General features: G+C 39.3%; 1 protein-coding gene across 1 annotated transcript; it reads left to right on the forward strand.

The window, feature by feature from the left end:
- The first annotated feature begins 1,349 nt into the window (after positions 1–1,349).
- Positions 1,350–15,668, forward strand: cop1 (COP1 E3 ubiquitin ligase). The gene is made up of 20 exons (XM_003453156.5): positions 1,350–2,173; positions 2,264–2,323; positions 3,823–3,920; positions 4,396–4,460; positions 4,575–4,694; positions 8,344–8,412; positions 8,580–8,639; positions 8,835–8,914; positions 9,182–9,245; positions 9,563–9,677; positions 9,863–9,998; positions 10,122–10,265; positions 10,499–10,607; positions 10,694–10,775; positions 10,876–10,992; positions 11,861–11,978; positions 12,430–12,554; positions 12,679–12,839; positions 13,672–13,716; positions 14,652–15,668. Exons 1-20 carry the CDS (start codon positions 1,806–1,808, stop codon positions 14,667–14,669), a joined length of 2,154 nt encoding a protein of 717 aa, XP_003453204.2. The 5' UTR covers positions 1,350–1,805; the 3' UTR covers positions 14,670–15,668.
- Positions 15,669–18,629: the final 2,961 nt, after the last annotated feature.

Here is an 18,629-nt window from a genome sequence, read left to right on the forward strand (position 1 = left end):
GAAAAAATGTAAAAACCTTTTTCAATTATAAATTTTGTTTATACAGCGCCAAATTATAACAACAGTCGCCTCAAGGCGCTTTATAGTGTAAGGTAGACTTTACAGTATACATACAGAGAAAAACCCAACAATCATATGACCCCCTATGAGCAAGCACTTTGGTGACAGTGGGAAGGAAAAACTCCCTTTTAACAGGAAGAAACCTCTGGCAGAACCAGGCTCAGGGAGGGGCGGGGCCATCTGCTGCGACCGGTTGGGATGAGAGAAGGAAGACAGGATAAAAGACATGCTGTGGAAGCTGTTTGTGAAGTACACTTTTCTACCACTCCACACTATTACATCCCTCAGGTATACACATTACTTATAGATACACATAGCCTGTAAATAAATCATGTTCAGTCAAGTGTGCGATATTTTTAAATCCCAGTCTTATAGTATATATATTTTCAAGATTTGTGTCATTAAATATAATGATATAAACAAAAAAGAGTCTTTAATCTTGAATCTAGAACTGCAGATGACAAAAATGCATACATGCAATATGTGTACCTGCCTGACGTTCTTTTGTTGTTTGTATGTTAACTAGCTACCTGACTAACTTTCATGGCTACATGTTGTTAGTTGAGTTTATGAACTGGACGTTTTCATCGTATTATATTTCTCCAATAAATCAAGGAATCTCTGTAAACATGTGCACCTGTTCATCCAATTTTCTTCAAAGCTTCCAGGGACATTATCTCAGAACCTCCTAGCATGATTTGAGCTTTGGATAGCAGCGAAAGCCAGTATTGGCAGGAAGTTATAAAAAAGCTAGTAATTCTAGGTTCAGCTGAGATAATTGTGTTTCACACAAACTGTTTCAAGGGGTTACAAAAATAGAAATAAAAGAAGGAAATAAAACAACACACATGTTTAAAATTCCATAATCAAAGTCATTTTTTCTGTTGAATTACTATAACTAGACTTTACAACATAGTACAGAACATGTAATAATAATAATAATAATAATAATAATAACAATAACAATAATATAATCACATCGCAAAAAAGTATTTTACAGAGTAACATAACATAGCATGAAGTGAAATAAACAAACTCCTTTTCCAAGTGTTGTTATTAACACTGAGAAAATCCCCTGTGTTAAATACGAGGATAGTATTTAATTCAGCCCTGCTACATTGCATTCCAATAAACATTGCTGTCTGTTTTTCATGCCATGGGTCACATGATTATATCCTTTATGATACTACTTAAACAGGATAATTAAATGATGTAAGCATTAAAACAGTTATAGAGACTAGGACTGGCATACTGAAAGACAAATTAAAAGCTGTGCTCTTTTTTTTCTGAGTGGATAATTCCCTGAAGTCTACATTTCCACCAGCGCGGTTAAACTCCTTCTCGCTAGGGGGCGATAGTTTAAAACCAGGTTTTGGATTGCTGGTACCCGAGTAATCGAGGAAACTCTCTCTGTTGCTAACAGTAGCTAGCCGGATAATCTCCTGAACAGCGCAGCCGTTCTTATTTTCTTGGCCGTTACAGTGTTGGTCTGTGTTTTTCTGTTTAGAGTCCAGCGATCTTGGAATTCACCGTTAGTGACAAGCGTTAAACCAGACATCGACGGCCAACCTTTTTTTTTTTTTTCTCTCCGCTGGATGTTTGGCCACTCTTGTATTTCTCCCAGGATGTTAGCACATAAGCAAACCAGCTAGCTAGCAAATCTGCTAAAGTAGCCAAATAGCTGCTCTTTCCGGATGCTTTGAATAGCAACGCAGCGGATTTGGGGAGTTCCTAGTCGGCCTTGTATGATGTCAAGCAACCGGCCACAGCAAAGCGCTGCTGGGGCGAGTTCAGTGCCCAGCACAAGTAGCAGCAGCAGCAGCAGTAGTAGTACAGGAGGCACTGGGAATACAAACGGTGGCGGTGGCAGCAGCGCTCCCACAAGTAATGGGAGCACTTCTGGAAATGTTGTGCCCTCACGGACCCTGGCAGCGGCCGGAGAGGGCGGCCTGTCAGTGCCAACTCTGGCCGCCGTGCCGTCACCCCGGGGCGGCTTAGCTTCTCTCAGCAGACCGTCTGCGTCCTCTGGTAACAGAAAGAGATCCCTGCATCAGGCACCACTGTACAACGGCCTCTTGAATTCATACGAAGATAAAAGCAACGACTTCGTCTGGTTAGTTTTGTATTGCACTCGAGCTTTGGGGTGAGTTCCGTAAAAGTTTGAGAGCTGCACGATGACTCGGGTTTCTGCTTGTTTTTCCAGTCCCATTTGCTTCGAAATGATAGACGAGGCACACATGACGAAGTGCGGGCACAGTTTTTGGTGAGTGTTTGTGTTGTAGAGAAAATGATGCACAGCAAAGTATTCGACAGTGTCACAAATGCTGAAGAGCAACAAATGTCACAGACTGAAGGAACAAAGTTATCTTTAAGACAAACCATGCACTCTGCGGGGATCCATACTTACAGCTGATTACTGTGCACTTTAAAAAAAACTTTTGACAATATTTTTTTATAGTATTTTTTTGTTCTTGCATTTTGTTTTAAAGTTTGGGCATGTTTTTAATGTTACAGATGGGCTTCTAGAGGAAGTTCCAAATCACAGTCCATCACATCAGTGTTGCTATATTTTAATGACAATAACAACATCAAACCCATACAATGCAAGTTTTGTACACCATGCAAGCCTCACTTCGTCTCTGGTCAGACCCAAGAGTTTTTCTGACTCAAAATAGGGGTGACGCTGCAAAAGCAAGATTGGTTAAAGCAGCGAGTCTGTTTGGTGTACATTTCTGCATTTTATTTTGGGAGTTTAATGAGTGAAAAGCAAGCTTACGGTTAAAACATGTCCAACTAATTTATAATCCTGGTAATTTTCCTTTAGAGGATGCCACCAATATTGTTTTCTATTCAAGGTGAAAAAAAAAACCCTGAATTCAACTTTTCATTAATGCCAAAAGCCTGTAAAGGCTTGCTGTTTGTTTTGCACAGAGAATTGATCAGGATTCATTAGGCTAACATTAAAAAAGTAAGCACAATGGCTATTGCCACCGGAATCAGTAAAATCAACTGGAAGGAGTGCTTTATTTTGGCAAAAATCCCAATTATTTTGATCGATAATGAAATGACGGATGTTTAATCTAGTCTAAGATATAAGAGACTTTTATTTTATGTAAGCACATTTTCTTTTAATTATAGAAAGTAAATGAATGAACTAAGTCATCCACACTGCATTTTGATAAGAAGCAAAAAGGAAAAGGTTCAAACTGCAAAGTTGGTTGTAATAATTAAAAACAACATCAACAACAACAAAAAAACAGAGCAAAAACATTAACTAGTTTTTAATGACAGTAGATGGTCTTAAGCTGAATATAAGCCTGTAGACTCTTCAGCAAAGTTATGGTAAAGCTTAACATGATTACTGGTAATCCACAGTTGGCTCAGTGTTCTTTATGCCTGTTGTGTTTGCTTGCAGTGATTCTCATTTCTGTTAATGGGCTCGTTTTTCAATGCTCATAATAAACATGACCAAAGATCCAAGTAATGACATCAGCACATTAGCAAGTTATGCCTCAGTTTGCGATAGTTTGTCTACTCACTGGTGATGTCGGTGCGAGCAGATATCCTTAACAGGATCAGAGCTCTGGCTTTGAGCAAAAGTTCTGTTTTTGAGGGTCACATATAATCAGAAGAAGGCCCAGTATGGGATGAATAAAGATTATTTTGACTATGACTCGTTTAAAGCTAATCTTGTAAGATCTTGGACTGAAACGTGGAGCTGGAGTCCATAATATTTATTTATTCTCTCTCTCCATCCTGCAGTTTCAAGTGTATCCGCCAGAGTCTGGAGGACAGCAACAGATGTCCCAAGTGTAACTATATTATCGATAATGTGGATCAGGTCTACCCAAACTTTCTTGGTGGGTATTTTGAACTGGAGGGATTTTTTGTTTTGTTTTGGGTTTTTTCTAACAGTCAGATGATCAGCTCCTAAACTAATCATTTTTCTCAGAGCTTTTCATTTTAACTTGGACATTAAAATATAGCTGTTATGTCAGTTTTGGACTTAATGATTTTTAAAATCACAATATTTGAATAGATTTGTCTTTAGCTCATAATCACTACTAAAATGAGGCTTTCGTATTTGAATGAAGTCAAAATTGAAAGTTTTGTCTCATAAATGGGCCAAACAAAAATCTAATGAAATGCATTGTGTAGGTATTTAAATGCATAATGATAAAGATGTCGCTGCCACTTTTCTTTTATTCATCACAAGTAAAATGTCTCTGCAGATGTGTTGTTCCTTAGCTGTGACAGTCTCTTTGTCATATACTTACTCCACTGTTCCTCCTCTCTTATTTATCCCTTGTCCACAACTTCCTCACCACATCCCAGTAAATGAACTGATCCTTAAACAAAAACAGAGGTCAGAAGAGAAGAGGCTAAAGTTAGATCATCCAGTGAGTACAGCATGTTCTCAAACTGATTTGATTTTTTTCTCTTTTTGTGAAGATGTCAAGCTTTTTAAAAATATGTTTTGTTACTTGTAACTGATCAGTGTCTCTGACCTTCAGAATGGGTCTCGGTGGCAGGTCTTCCAGGATGTTTTGAGTCCTGATCAGGAGAACTTGGACCTGGCAAATGTCAACCTGATGCTCGAGCTGCTGCTTCAGAAGAAGAAGCAGCTGGAAGCGGTAAGTGAGAGGCTAATCTGTGCATTTCTTTGTTTTTGTTTCATTTTTTTGGCTCTTTAGCTTTTCATTGGTTGCGATGGAGGGTTTTTTTTTTTCCTTTAAAATTATGTAAAGTTCGTTAATGCAATCCGTGCAAACCGAGGAGGTTCATAATTAATGGCTGTTGTGTTTTATCATGAAACTGATCACATGATCACAGAGCTTGTATGTTTCAGTGAAAAATGCAAGATGCAGTGAGGAGACAGAATTAGAGAGGGTTAATTATTTTTAGCATAAAGTTAAAGTGGTTTTTTTTTTTTTTTTTTTAATTTGTTAAACCTTTTACAAGTTCTCTAAATTAATTCTTTAAATGTTATCACAAGGTTGTAACAGTGGAATACAATCAGTAATATAAAACATAATGGAAATGTTTTAATATCCACTGAATGTCCACTTTTTTGTTCTGGAAAGACAACAAATGAAATTTATCACGTGCAGATAAGACCTTGTTGTTTTGGAGGCAGTGGGTTCTGATCTGTTTAAACTGAATCAAACAGAAGTTGTGTAATATTCTGAGTTTCTGATGACACTGATCGACATGTAGTGCAATAATGTGTTTGCTATCAAGGTCATCGTTGTATCAGACCGCACTATTGAGGTGTTCCCTTTTACAGAATGTGACAAACGTTTCATGGTATAATGCACTCCAATACAGCAGGATGTCCATTACATTAAATACGTCACTCTGTCAGACTTCCTGGCAGAAAGAAGTTCTTTTGGGTTGCGTTAGACTTCAGATGTTCATAATAAATTAGGCATTGTGTGTATATAGTACTGGTAGCAATGGTAAAGATGCTACTTTTGTCAGAAGGTTTCTGGGCAGTTTCAGACATCCCTTTTTTTTGTTTTTGTCAGTTTACGTGACATAAAAAGAGAAGTAGGACTTTACAACCTTGGATTTCATCAGCACTATCTAAGACTTGCATTGATAATGAGATCTAAAATCCAAACCAGTTTTGAAATGGGAGTCTTTGCTTTTGAATTGCAAGTATGGATGCTACAAACATGTCTTTCAGATTTTCAGATGGCGCTACATGGCGCCTTGAGCTTTCTCGCTGTCAAGCACATGCTCGTCTTTCTGTTTCTTTTTCACACAAACACATGCAGTGTGTCACTGTTTGACTGTCATGCAAACAGACAGACTCACACAAGAGCAAGCCCAGTAATTCAGCTAAGTTTAGGCTTATGTATTGGTATCTGTCAATATGTTAATAGAATGTCCAAGCTAGTTTAGAAATAAGGGCTCCATAGTTAGCCGTGATATTGTATATAGTCAATAGTCTTCCTTTGCCTTGCTGCTTATTCTGTATACAGGACACATTGCTGATTGATTGTTAGCATGTGTGTGATAATTTGCCTCTGGACATATTTCATGTTTCTAGTTTTATCTGATTGGGCTTGTTTTTGTTTAGAGTGTAATTCTTCTTATTTAATCAGTTGTGATTTGCCAGTTTTAGATTCCATGTAGATATTTTATATCAGTCAAATTTAGGTCCCCGCAACTTAACTGTCTATTTGATTGATGTTTTGTTAGTATTCCTCCTGTATTTACGGTTGTTGCTCATCTATCCAAACCTGAAATATATTTTTTTAAAAAACATCAACATTTTAGATTTAATGGTCAGCCAATCTTAGTCTCCGTCTTAAATGTCAGCATCAGTCAGTGTGGGTGTGGTGGTGCTTTTCAGTCCTTCAGATGTTTGCTTTGGAGCTACTCTTTGGTTTTCATTGAAGATTAAGTAGAATTGAATAGAAATAGTCAGATATTATCTCCATCTGAGGCTACGTCCACACATACCCGGGTATTTTTGAAAACGCAGATTTTTCTATGCGTTTGCACCTTTCGTCCACACGTAAACGGCATTTTCAGTCACTGAAAACGGAGATTTCTAAAAACGCCTGCCAGGGTGGATATTTTCGAAAACTCCGTTTTTGCATTTACGTGTGGACAAGAAAAACGGAGAAAACGCAGCGTCAAAGGTGTGCGCCTTTTTTGACGTCACACTGTGCGCCACGTTATTGTTTCGGTGAAATGAATTTCTACAATACTGTTACTGTTAATTGTACTCTCTGCAGTGTTTAAATGCTTACATATACACACACAGTTACTGTCCCTCCACACATACGACTCGGTTCTGCTTCTATGCCCCATCTTTGTTTACTATTTCCTACCGAGGATTCTAGACTTCTGATTGGCCAACATTTCTACACAGTTAGGAATATATCGCCACCTGTTGTTTTGGCATGTTCCTAGCAGCGTTTTCCTTCATTTCTGCGTTTACGTGTGGACGGGATTATGTTTTTTTAAACGAAAACGGAAAATCTCCGTTTTCAAAAATACCCGTGTATGTGTGGACGTAGCCTGAAACCTATGACATGCTTTCAAAGAGCACAGTTGTCATCAGTATTTGCCTAACAGCCAGAGACCTTTAGGTTTGGTATTCTTGAGCATTTTAATGGTTCAGTTGAAGGTTAACCAGAGAAAAGAGTTTACCACGGTGATTGGACTGAAAATGGTTAATCTTTTTTTAAATATTAAAATGAATATAAAACTGATACATTTTCCAATTCTGATATGTTCACACTCGAAGCCTGAAGTGTTTAAAGTTGTTAGAATATTCTATCACAGATGTATCAGCTTACATTTTTTAAATGGCATTTATTTCTTTACATTATATACATTGTTGGTTGATGAAATGACAGATATTTAGCAGGATCGCTTGGTAAAATACTAGATTGGTTAAAGTCTAAAATAGAAGAGACTTATATTTTATTTAAGCACATTTCCTTTTAATCATAGAAAGTAAATGATTGAACTAAGTCATCCACATTGAATTTTGATAAGAGGCAAAAAATAAGGAAAAGGTTGTGCTGAAAGGCAAAGTAAGGGAATTACTGCAAAAAAGATTCTGGCACAGAAGTTGTTTCATCTCTGTTATGTTGTTTCAGTGACAAGATGAGCCAAAGTAAAATTAAAACACAGCCTACTAAAACACACAGTGACAGTGTGACTGCCAGCCCAACATTGTTGGTTGCTGAGGTGTGATGTGCAACCTGCTGCATAGTGTGGAGTCTTTTTTTTTTTTTTTTGCAGTGCACTTAAAGAAGGAAAAGAAATGCTGAGTGTGACTCTGTGTGTGTGTGGGGGGGGGGGGGGGGGGGGGGGGGGTGTCGGTTGATCGGGTAGTTTGTTGCTAACGCCAAGTTAAAGTTAAGTAAATGTAAACATTAGCTTTGGGCTAGTCCACAGTTGTGAAAACACGGGTGAGAATTTAGTTGAATGATGGCATATTCACCAAAACAAGCTACATTCACTGGCCTGAGTTGTTTGTGCATGAACCTTTTCATGACAGGATCCTTCCCCGTTCTGCACAGCACCGCTTTCATTTCCTGTAGTTGGGATGGAAGTAAAGCCAAAGACGAAAGTACAACTAAAATGATAAATCACAAGCTTTAGAACTACTGTTATTATTTTGTGCTTTTCTGAGGATGAAAGCTAGTGTTGAACTGAGAACAAATGATATCTCGAGTGTCTTTTCAGCAGATCCACAAAACTATTCTGTGATTTCAAGTAATACTTGATTATGTAAGCTGTCCATATCTCCACTAGGAATCCCAGGCAGCTCAGAGACAGATCCTCATGGAGTTCCTTAAAGAAGCCAGGAGAAACAAGAGAGAGGTACGGCTGTGCAAATTTCCCACACAAAGCTGACACGGTGATGAGCAAAGAGCAGTATTTGTAATGGCTGACACCCAGCTTTGTTTCAGTCCACCAGAACTCGTTAAGTGTTTGTAGGTGTTAATGAAGGTAAGCGTGTTCAGTTGTGTTTTTGGTTTTGTTGGCAGCAACTAGAGCAACTGCAGAAAGAGCTCAACTTCCTCGAAGAAGACATCAAACGTGTTGAGGTAGGTAAACTGACGTGGCGCAGTCCAAAGATGGATTACCATGCCCTCATTCACATGATGTTCTCTTGTGAAAATATGGGGGAACAGAATGCATGATTATAAAAACATATTATGCTGTGAAATCACAAAACCCTGGGGCCACTCATCATCACAGCTTGAGATGGACAAACAAGTTATGTTGGTGTCATTTTCCAGGAAATGAGTGGGCTGTACTCTCCTGTGATGGAGGCTGAGTGTACTGTGCCTAATGTTGAAGCTCCCTCTCCAGCACCCAGGTAATGCTGATGTCTGCCACCTAATAAACGATGTCTATGCAGAACATAATAACACCATATTCACCTTGTTTGTTTACCAAAATAGAAGCTCGTTACGAGCACAGATGTGTGCTTGCTCATGAAAATGTTTTGCCTTTTGCTCTATAACAGCTGCTTTGTCTGTATGGAACAAAGCCAGTACATACAGTCGAGATGCCAGAGGCTTCAGCAGTCGCTGTGTGGTGTGACTTACTCCACGTCTTGTGTGTTTGTTTCTGTGTTGAGCAGTTGCAGTAGTATTATTGACCAACCCGACTACAACCAGCCTCCAGGATTTGGTGGAGCAGCCCAGGTACAACGGAGAGATTTATTTAGTTAAAAAAAACAAATTAGCTTGGAGTAAAAACTGTTTCAGACAGGATAAAGTAACTGGTTGCACCAAGGCCCAGTAAAAGATAATTAAGGGCTATTTGTCTTTTACTGGGGTTATAACTGTGAATCCAGCAAAGCTTTAATATCTGGAGCTGGAAATGGTTGGTGCATTTTAATAAGGGGGCCTGTCAAGTTTAGATGCAGCTTTTTAACACCAATGTATTTGGAGGGAAATTATAAATACACTCTGAGGTTTCTGGCACTGTCTTCACTTTGCTCTTGGGACTGTTTCCTCAGGGAAAACGGCAGACCTGGTACAACAGCACCCTGGCGTCAAGAAGAAAGAGGCTCACAGCTCATTTTGAGGATTTGGAGCAGTGCTACTTCTCCAGCAAAATGTCCCGCATCACAGGTGCTGTTGTTGAGGGTTTAAACTGCTGTGGTCAGATTATTTTTTTGCGTTTTCATTTGCACACAGTTGGAAAAGCTTGTATTATTTCTTAAAGCAGGGCATCGTGTGTCTCACTTTACTGCACACGTCAGTGTGTATAATTCACAAATATAGCTGTGTTAACTGTGTGCGTGTTGTGTTTTCAGATGAGGGCAGGAACCTGAATCAGCTGGATGATTTTATGGAGTGTTTGTCAAAGTTCACTCGCTATAACTCTGTGCGGCCGCTGGCCACCCTGTCATACGCCAGTGACCTCTATAATGGCTCCAGTATTGTGTCTAGGTATAAAAAAGAAAAGTTTGATTTACATATGATTGGACATGATCTGTTGGTTGTTTCATGACATTTTACCGTGTGTGTGATGAGCCCACTCACTGTCTTTGACTGTATTTTCCTTTGTTTCAGTATTGAGTTTGACCGAGACTGTGACTACTTTGCCATCGCTGGCGTAACCAAAAAGATCAAGGTGTTTGAGTACGGCACTGTGATCCAGGATGCAGTGGACATCCACTACCCTGTCAACGAAATGACCTGCAATTCCAAAATCAGGTGAAGGAAACTGATAAATGCATTTCCCCTAATGCTGATCTCTTAGTAATCCATGTGAACGCATATTGAGTCACGTGTATGGATGCAAAATCTACATGATACTTTTTTCCAAAATTGTGACTGTAAAAAAAAAAAAATAATCACACAGTTCATGAAAAGAAATGATAACTTAGTTTGTAGTGAAATAAGAAGCGCCGAACTCGAATATTTCAAGTACCTGTTGTCTGTTGCAGCTGTATCAGCTGGAGCAGTTATCACAAAAACCTCCTGGCCAGCAGTGACTATGAGGGAACTGTTATTTTGTGGGATGGATTCACAGGCCAGAGGTCCAAAGTCTACCAGGTGTGATGCTTGGAGCGCAGCTACATTACGTTAGGCATTAAGTTAGTAATGATGGCTTTCTAAGGTTTCCTCTGCTTCCTTTCCAGGAACATGAAAAAAGGTGTTGGAGTGTAGACTTCAATCTTATGGACCCAAAGCTTTTAGCCTCAGGTTCTGATGATGCTAAAGGTAAGAGAGGGATGCAGTATCTAAAAATAATGTTCCCATCGTGTATCAGCCCTTATTTTTTTAATGCATGCTTCTTTTTTTTTTCCTTCTTCTTCTTCAGTGAAGTTGTGGTCAACTAATCTTGACAATTCAGTGGCTAGCATTGAGGCTAAGGCTAACGTCTGCTGTGTTAAATTCAGCCCAACCTCCAGATATCATCTGGCCTTCGGTTGTGCAGGTGAGATGGGAATTAAAGATTTGCATGTGTGATTTATCTTGTTTGTTGTTACTTTAGTCTTGGTTGTGGAAAATAATTTTGAAATAAAATTGTCTTAAATCTTAAGCCAGGGTGCTGTCAAAAAGCTCTGCCAAAACGCCAAAATCAAGTGCAAACATCGAACTGGACTTTCATTGGGCGAAAGCGGCTCAGAATCTTTTGATTAAACGGCGTAGGTTGTGCCAAAACCTTGTAACTGTATAAACCTTACATCTAAGGACACTTTAAGTGTCATTGAAGCTGGTGTATCAGCAGGTTTAAATGTGATGGTGCCGTGTCTGACGTCCGCCTGCATTTGGTTGGTATTTACTATGAGAAGTTAAGTCCAGACTAAATTAGGGGGAACCACATCACTGTGGTTTCTTTGTTGTCAGCTACATTTCTTTACCCGGCACTGACCCTTGTGGACCAAAAAAACTTCTGAATACCTTATTCATTAGTCCCCCAAAGGAGATATAAAGTTGTAAGAAATATTTGGTTATACACAGAAACACTGTAGCATTGGATGAGCAGAGCGTACAAGCGTTATCCAGAAGTATCTTGCTGTGGCTTTATCCAACTTCCTGTGTCTCAATGACAAAGCTTAGAGAAGAAAACTGCTCCTTGGCCTTGCAGATGGTTTAGTGTCTGGAGTAGCACTTGGTTATCAAAGTAAAATAGAAAGCCATTCTGCATTTGAATTTAAACCGCACACTAAGTCCAAATTTAAAAAGGCACTGCACCTTTTTAAATGCTGTGGTGGCTCCTAAATGGAGCTGAACTAAGACTTGTTTTAATCTACAATAGTTTCCCATCCGAACACATGCTAAACTTTGCTTTCTTCTCTTAGACCACTGTGTTCACTACTATGATCTCCGCAACACTAAGCAGCCAATCATGGTGTTCAAAGGCCACAGGAAGGCAGTCTCCTATGCCAAGTTCGTCAACGGAGAGGAAATTGTTTCGGCGTAAGTACATCTGTAGGCTTTGCATTTTCATTTAATATCTGAAAGGTTTCTTCTTCCTGGAAAAGAAAATATTCTGTAAAACCTGTTACTGTGTACTTTCTGCTTATAATATTATAAAGAAGCTGTCTAATTTAAACTGGGTTAAAGAGAGCATGAAACACTAAATGTACAAAGGCTAATTTACATTGTGGAGCCCTGCTCTCAAAAACTGACATGGATGTAACTCGTCTGTGAAGCTGGATTTAAGAAATAATTTATAAAAATTACATTTGCATAATTACTGAAACTAGCACCACTGACGAACAATGGAGAATCTTTCTACACACAGAGAGTAATCTTGAATCCTGATAAAATGAAAATGCTGGACTTTGCCCCAGTGGGTTATCACGCCATATCATCTAAGGCCCACCGGTTCCATATTGATCATTTCTTTCTGCACTATTGTCTTCAGTTCGACGGACAGTCAGCTGAAGCTGTGGAATGTCAACAAACCTCACTGCCTGCGCTCCTTCAAGGGTCACATCAACGAGAAGAACTTTGTGGGCCTGGCCTCCAACGGAGACTACGTTGCCTGTGGTGAGCAGTTACTTCAAAGAAGACAGTCTTATTGTCAAATTGTCTGTGTTGCATCACTGCCTCAATGGGAGAAACGATAACATGCTTAAATTCCATAAATACTTGTGTTTGTGTGTGTTTACAGGCAGTGAGAACAACTCCCTGTATCTGTACTACAAAGGACTTTCCAAGACACTGTTAACATTCAAGTTTGACACAGTGAAGAGCGTTCTGGACAAGGATAAGAAGGAGGACGACACCAACGAGTTTGTCAGTGCTGTCTGCTGGAGGGCCCTGCCTGATGGAGTGAGCTCACCTCTATACTCAGTAACATTGTCATTGACTACACTTTGAAGGGTGCACTACAAAGCGATATTAATGCGTTAGTGAGGTCTGTCAAGTCAGGTAAAAAGGTGGCTTTCTTTTTCTTAGTTAGATTACCATGGTAGCAAATGTCCTAGGAGCTTTCCTAGGAGAAGGAGACTGGTCTTTTTTAAGGTTTTGAAGACATTTCACCTCTTGTCCAAGAGCCTTCTTCAGTTCTAAAACCAAAGGTTGCAAAACCTAGTTGGGGGTTGTACCCTCAGGCCAGGGGTAGGCAACTCCAGGCCTTGAAGGCTGGTGTCCTGCAGGATTTAGATATCACCCTGGGTCAACACACCTGAATCAAATGATTAGTTCATTACCAGGCCTCTGGAGTAATTCAAGACATGTTGAGGAGGTAATTTAGCCATTTGAATCAGCTGTTGGATCAAGGACACATCTAAAACCTGCAGGACACCGGCCCCAGAGGCCTGGAGTTGCCTACCCCTGCCCCAGGCAAAAAACCTGGGTTCATAGATGAGGTCGCTGACCGCCTTCATCTGTGAGTGTAGTTTTAGGTTTTGTTGAGCCAGCTAACCCAAAGATAGCCTGCTTTGTTGGGACACCACACTCATAGTTTGTGGTCATACAACTGAGACAGTGTCAGTCACACCTTAAAATCCTGACACTTTGGGAAAGAATACATCTGGAGTTTCTCACACTTTCTTGCAAAGGATTGTTGTTTTCAGATCACACAGAATATTGTTCAAGTGTTGAGTATTAATCTACGGGTAATTAACTATCTGTGCTCTAAGTGTTATCTTTTGTTTTTCAGGAGTCAAATGTATTAATCGCTGCCAACAGTCAAGGAACAATCAAGGTTTGTATCATCTGTACAAAACACGCCAACAAGCACTCAGACTGTTGTCATAGAGGGTACTGGACATTTCTGTTTGAAAACATGACATTTACATGGTAATCACGGCTGTAGCCATTTCATGTTCTGTCCTTTTAGTTGACTCATTTCTGGTATTTTAATGAGGCCGTCTGTTGAAGAAAAAAACTTTTGTAAGAGCGCGATCAGGATACAAAAGTGTGAAGCCAAATACAAATAAGACATGAATAAAACAAAAAATACAATTGGATATATAGATCTGGTATTTATATTGTCGTATTTTGCTGTGTTCATTGTTGCATTCATTTTGACAAGAACACCACAGGTTGAGACCATGATAAGCCTCCACTGTGCTCTGCAGATGGCTGTAGACGCTCACTCACAATTTGAACCAGAAATGTCAAATTTCTTTATAAGATTCTCCATAAGACACATTCCTGGCAATATCCCAGGAATGAATTAGGAATAACTCTTTAAACACACTTACAAATAAAGATAAATCCTTGTGCATCTGATCAAATTCAAGCCTACTTTTGTCTGCTGTGTGGTCATGTTTAATCTTCACACCACTGGCTTCTGTTTGGAATCAAAATACACACACAAAATAAATCTAAAGTGATTATTTTATTAATATTTTCATGAACTGTTCAGTGTGGTAGCAGTGATTTCAGATCCTCACTGCATTCGTGATGTGCATTGTTGGGTACCACGCTAGTCTGGGTGAACTTTTGACCCTTTTAAAAATGCTTTGTTATATAGTCCAATTGCTATAGGTTAATTATTTTTGTGGTTTCTGCCTTTTGTCCTTTTATTATTATTTAGCTTTTGGACAGGAGTCTGCTTTAATTCATTGCACATAGATTGTTTCCCGTAACAACAAGCTACAAATGAGGTCACAGCTGTGTGTTCTCTCTGCACAGGTACTCGAGCTCGTCTGAAGACGTGCCGTTTCTTCAGCAGGTGTTGGAACTTTGACTCGTGATGCAGGGAGGCTGCCAGGCTGAGGAGCAACTGCAGAGCTGGAATTGGCTGTCTTATTATTTTTTTCCTTTTTTTTTTTTTTTATGAGCTTATGTTTTTGGACAGCAGCAAAGACTCTGGACCAGCAGGAGAAGATGTGCTGCTGTTTTATTGGGCACAAAGTGAAACAAGAGACTTTAGAAAGCAGATTTGTTTCTTTTGAGCGAGGTTTTATTGGCTGCAATAGAACACCTCTTTATGGTTTTAGGTCAAATCAAAACCTTTACTTTTTAATTAAGCTGCTGTTCTCCGGAATACATCCAGCCAAACGCTAAAAGTGCGATGCATTTTCTCCTTTTAAAGGCCAAAGCACAAGACGAAGTGACATGCAAAAATCTTCAAATGAAGCTTTTAAATCTCATTTGGTTTGTCAGTGTTCAGCCCCCTGCACCTTTCTTTTTTGTGTAGCTTTTGTGTTTTCTCAGATTGGGGGGGAAACATTTTTAATAAACCTGACTTGAATTCCATCCTGTCAGACTGGGGTCTTTTCTGGCTTACGAGTGCAGAATGTGAGAAGTTGAGTGAACTGAAATGAGAAGCCCCTCTCTGTGCTTATATTTCCGTTTACCGTCAGAACAAAACGAAACTCAAAGCTTTTGTCTGCAGTCACAACTCTCATGTAACCTCCGGCACTGGTCTGCAGTGTCGTGCAGAACTGGACTTTTTTTTTTTTTTTTGTTTCGTTTTTTTGGTGAACTATTTGTTGCTTGTTGGAAATCAAACCTTGCAGAATCTGTTCTTTTAAAGTAGCAATGGAATCGTTCTTCATATACTGTAGGTATCATCTGAGCTGAGCTGCATTGTAACTTCAGGCGAACTGCTGTCAGTTTCTGTGGAGCAAGACCTGCCTATTTTATGATAAGTGAGAGAGGTGTTTTGTATTTGTATTACTGAATAAATTATTTCGAAACACTTGGCATGTTGGTTCTTCTTTTTTTTCCCATATGATGACATAATTGTATTCTTTTAGGTGATCTGTGTATAAAACTGTGATGGGTTAGTTGATCGGAATTGCAAGAAACGTTCTTGGTTGTGGACAAGGTGTTTTTCCAGTCAATGCTGGGACTCTGGAGGACTACAGAGTCACCAGATGCTGTTGATACAATGGCACCCTTAAACTCTTGTTTAAATTCCCTTGAAAAATTGCGCTCTCCTCTGGTTCACTTCATGGTTTTCACTTGGTGTCCTATAAAATAAGCATTTACAGCATGAGGCTTTGCATCTTTCTTTTAATAAATTAGGGCGAAAAAACGAAAATAAAATAAAAATAAATTAATAAAAAAAAGGAAAAAAGCTGTTTCAAAGGGGCTCGGGGTAAATGGACTGGTTCTTATGTAGCACTTTTTCTACTCTGAGCACTCAAAGTGCTTTGTACAACATGACTCATTCATACAAACACTTTCTTCTACAGGGAGTGCAGAATTATTAGGCAAGTTGTATTTTTGAGGAATAATTTTATTATTGAACAACAACCATGTTCTCAATGAACCCAAAAAACTCATTAATATCAAAGCTGAATGTTTTTGGAAGTAGTTTTTAGTTTTAGCTATTTTAGGGGGATATCTGTGTGTGCAGGTGACTATTACTGTGCATAATTATTAGGCAACTTAACAAAAAACAAATCTATACCCATTGCAATTATTTATTTTTACCAGTGAAACTAATATAACATCTCCACATTCACAAATATACATTTCTGACATTCAAAAACAAAACAAAAACAAATCAGCGACCAATATAGCCACCTTTCTTTGCAAGGACACTCAAAAGCCTGCCATCCATGGATTCTGTCAGTGTTTTGATCTGTTCACCATCAACATTGCGTGCAGCAGCAACCACAGCCTCCCAGACACTGTTCAGAGAGGTGTACTGTTTTCCCTCCTTGTAAATCTCACATTTGATGATGGACCACAGGTTCTCAATGGGGTTCAGATCAGGTGAACAAGGAGGCCATGTCATTAGTTTTTCTTCTTTTATACCCTTTCTTGCCAGCCACGCTGTGGAGTACTTGGACGCGTGTGATGGAGCATTGTCCTGCATGAAAATCATGTTTTTCTTGAAGGATGCAGACTTCTTCCTGTACCACTGCTTGAAGAAGGTGTCTTCCAGAAACTGGCAGTAGGACTGGGAGTTGAGCTTGACTCCATCCTCAACCCGAAAAGGCCCCACAAGCTCATCTTTGATGATACCAGCCCAAACCAGTACTCCACCTCCACCTTGCTGGCGTCTGAGTCGGACTGGGGCTCTCTGCCCTTTACCAATCCAGCCACGGGCCCATCCATCTGGCCCATCAAGACTCACTCTCATTTCATCAGTCCATAAAACCTTAGAAAAATCAGTCTTGAGATATTTCTTGGCCCAGTCTTGACGTTTCAGCTTGTGTGTCTTGTTCAGTGGTGGTCGTCTTTCAGCCTTTCTTACCTTGGCCATGTCTCTGAGTATTGCACACCTTGTGCTTTTGGGCACTCCAGTGATGTTGCAGCTCTGAAATATGGCCAAACTGGTGGCAAGTGGCATCTTGGCAGCTGCACGCTTGACTTTTCTCAGTTCATGGGCAGTTATTTTGCGCCTTGGTTTTTCCACACGCTTCTTGCGACCCTGTTGACTATTTTGAATGAAACGCTTGATTGTTCGATGATCACGCTTCAGAAGCTTTGCAATTTTAAGACTGCTGCATCCCTCTGCAAGATATCTCACTATTTTTGACTTTTCTGAGCCTGTCAAGTCCTTCTTTTGACCCATTTTGCCAAAGGAAAGGAAGTTGCCTAATAATTATGCACACCTGATATAGGGTGTTGATGTCATTAGACCACACCCCTTCTCATTACAGAGATGCACATCACCTAATATGCTTAATTGGTAGTAGGCTTTCGAGCCTATACAGCTTGGAGTAAGACAACATGCATGAAGAGGATGATGTGGACAAAATACTCATTTGCCTAATAATTCTGCACTCCCTGTATGTAACATTTACCTGCACCTTGGGGTTAGTATTTTGCCCAAGGATGCAGCCAGAAATTGAACCACCAGCCTTCCAATTAATAGTTGACCTGAGCTACAGCCATCAGGTGGGACTGTCGGTTCAGAATTCATGGTTTTGTATAGTGTATACTGTACTGGTCTGCGTTTTTTTTATCTGTTCAAATTTAAAAACTGACTGCTCAGTTTGGGCAGCATACATTCACATTTGAGGTTTTGAATAAACAAATTTTAAGTAGGTCTAATCTTCTACCTCTGCAAAACTTATAAAACTTATATTCAGCATCATAGAAAAGGCAAAGTTGTACATTAGGTGGAAATGTGGAACTGTCTTGCTGAGGGAAACCTAGTTCTTCATTCCAGGCTTTGCAGTGGGACTTGCAGGCTAGACGGGCTCTGTAACAGTGTGTTCTTTCTTTCATATCAGTTGATCTGATTTTTCAGTTCCTATTAAATTCAGAATGACATAGCACGCACTGTTCCTACTTCCCAGCCCTGGGAGCTCATATTTATAATGGGCACCCTTAGTTATCTTGGAAATTGTATAAGATTCCTGATATTTCTGGATTCAGATGTTAAGTGGGCTGTTTTCATAAACTTGATGTTTTGGGGTGACTCAACCTCTTTTTAAAAAACAAAAACAATAAAACAACCATTTTCTCACTTACCTTTGTAATAAATATTATATAACATTTATTACAAAGTTATTTTCTAGCAAACGACAAATTTAAGTTTCATACAACATTTTGTAAACATGCTTTGGCTTTTTTATTTTAAATATTTTATACGTAGAAATATGCATTACGTTGTACTATGTACTTATGAGATGTCAAAAAGAAAGCGAGAAAACAAAAACAAAAAAAATACAAAAAACGGAACAAATGTTCTCTCGAATAGCG

The sequence above is a fragment of the Oreochromis niloticus genome, linkage group LG18, assembly GCF_001858045.2.
Source record: "Oreochromis niloticus isolate F11D_XX linkage group LG18, O_niloticus_UMD_NMBU, whole genome shotgun sequence".
NCBI classification, from domain to species: domain Eukaryota; kingdom Metazoa; phylum Chordata; class Actinopteri; order Cichliformes; family Cichlidae; genus Oreochromis; species Oreochromis niloticus.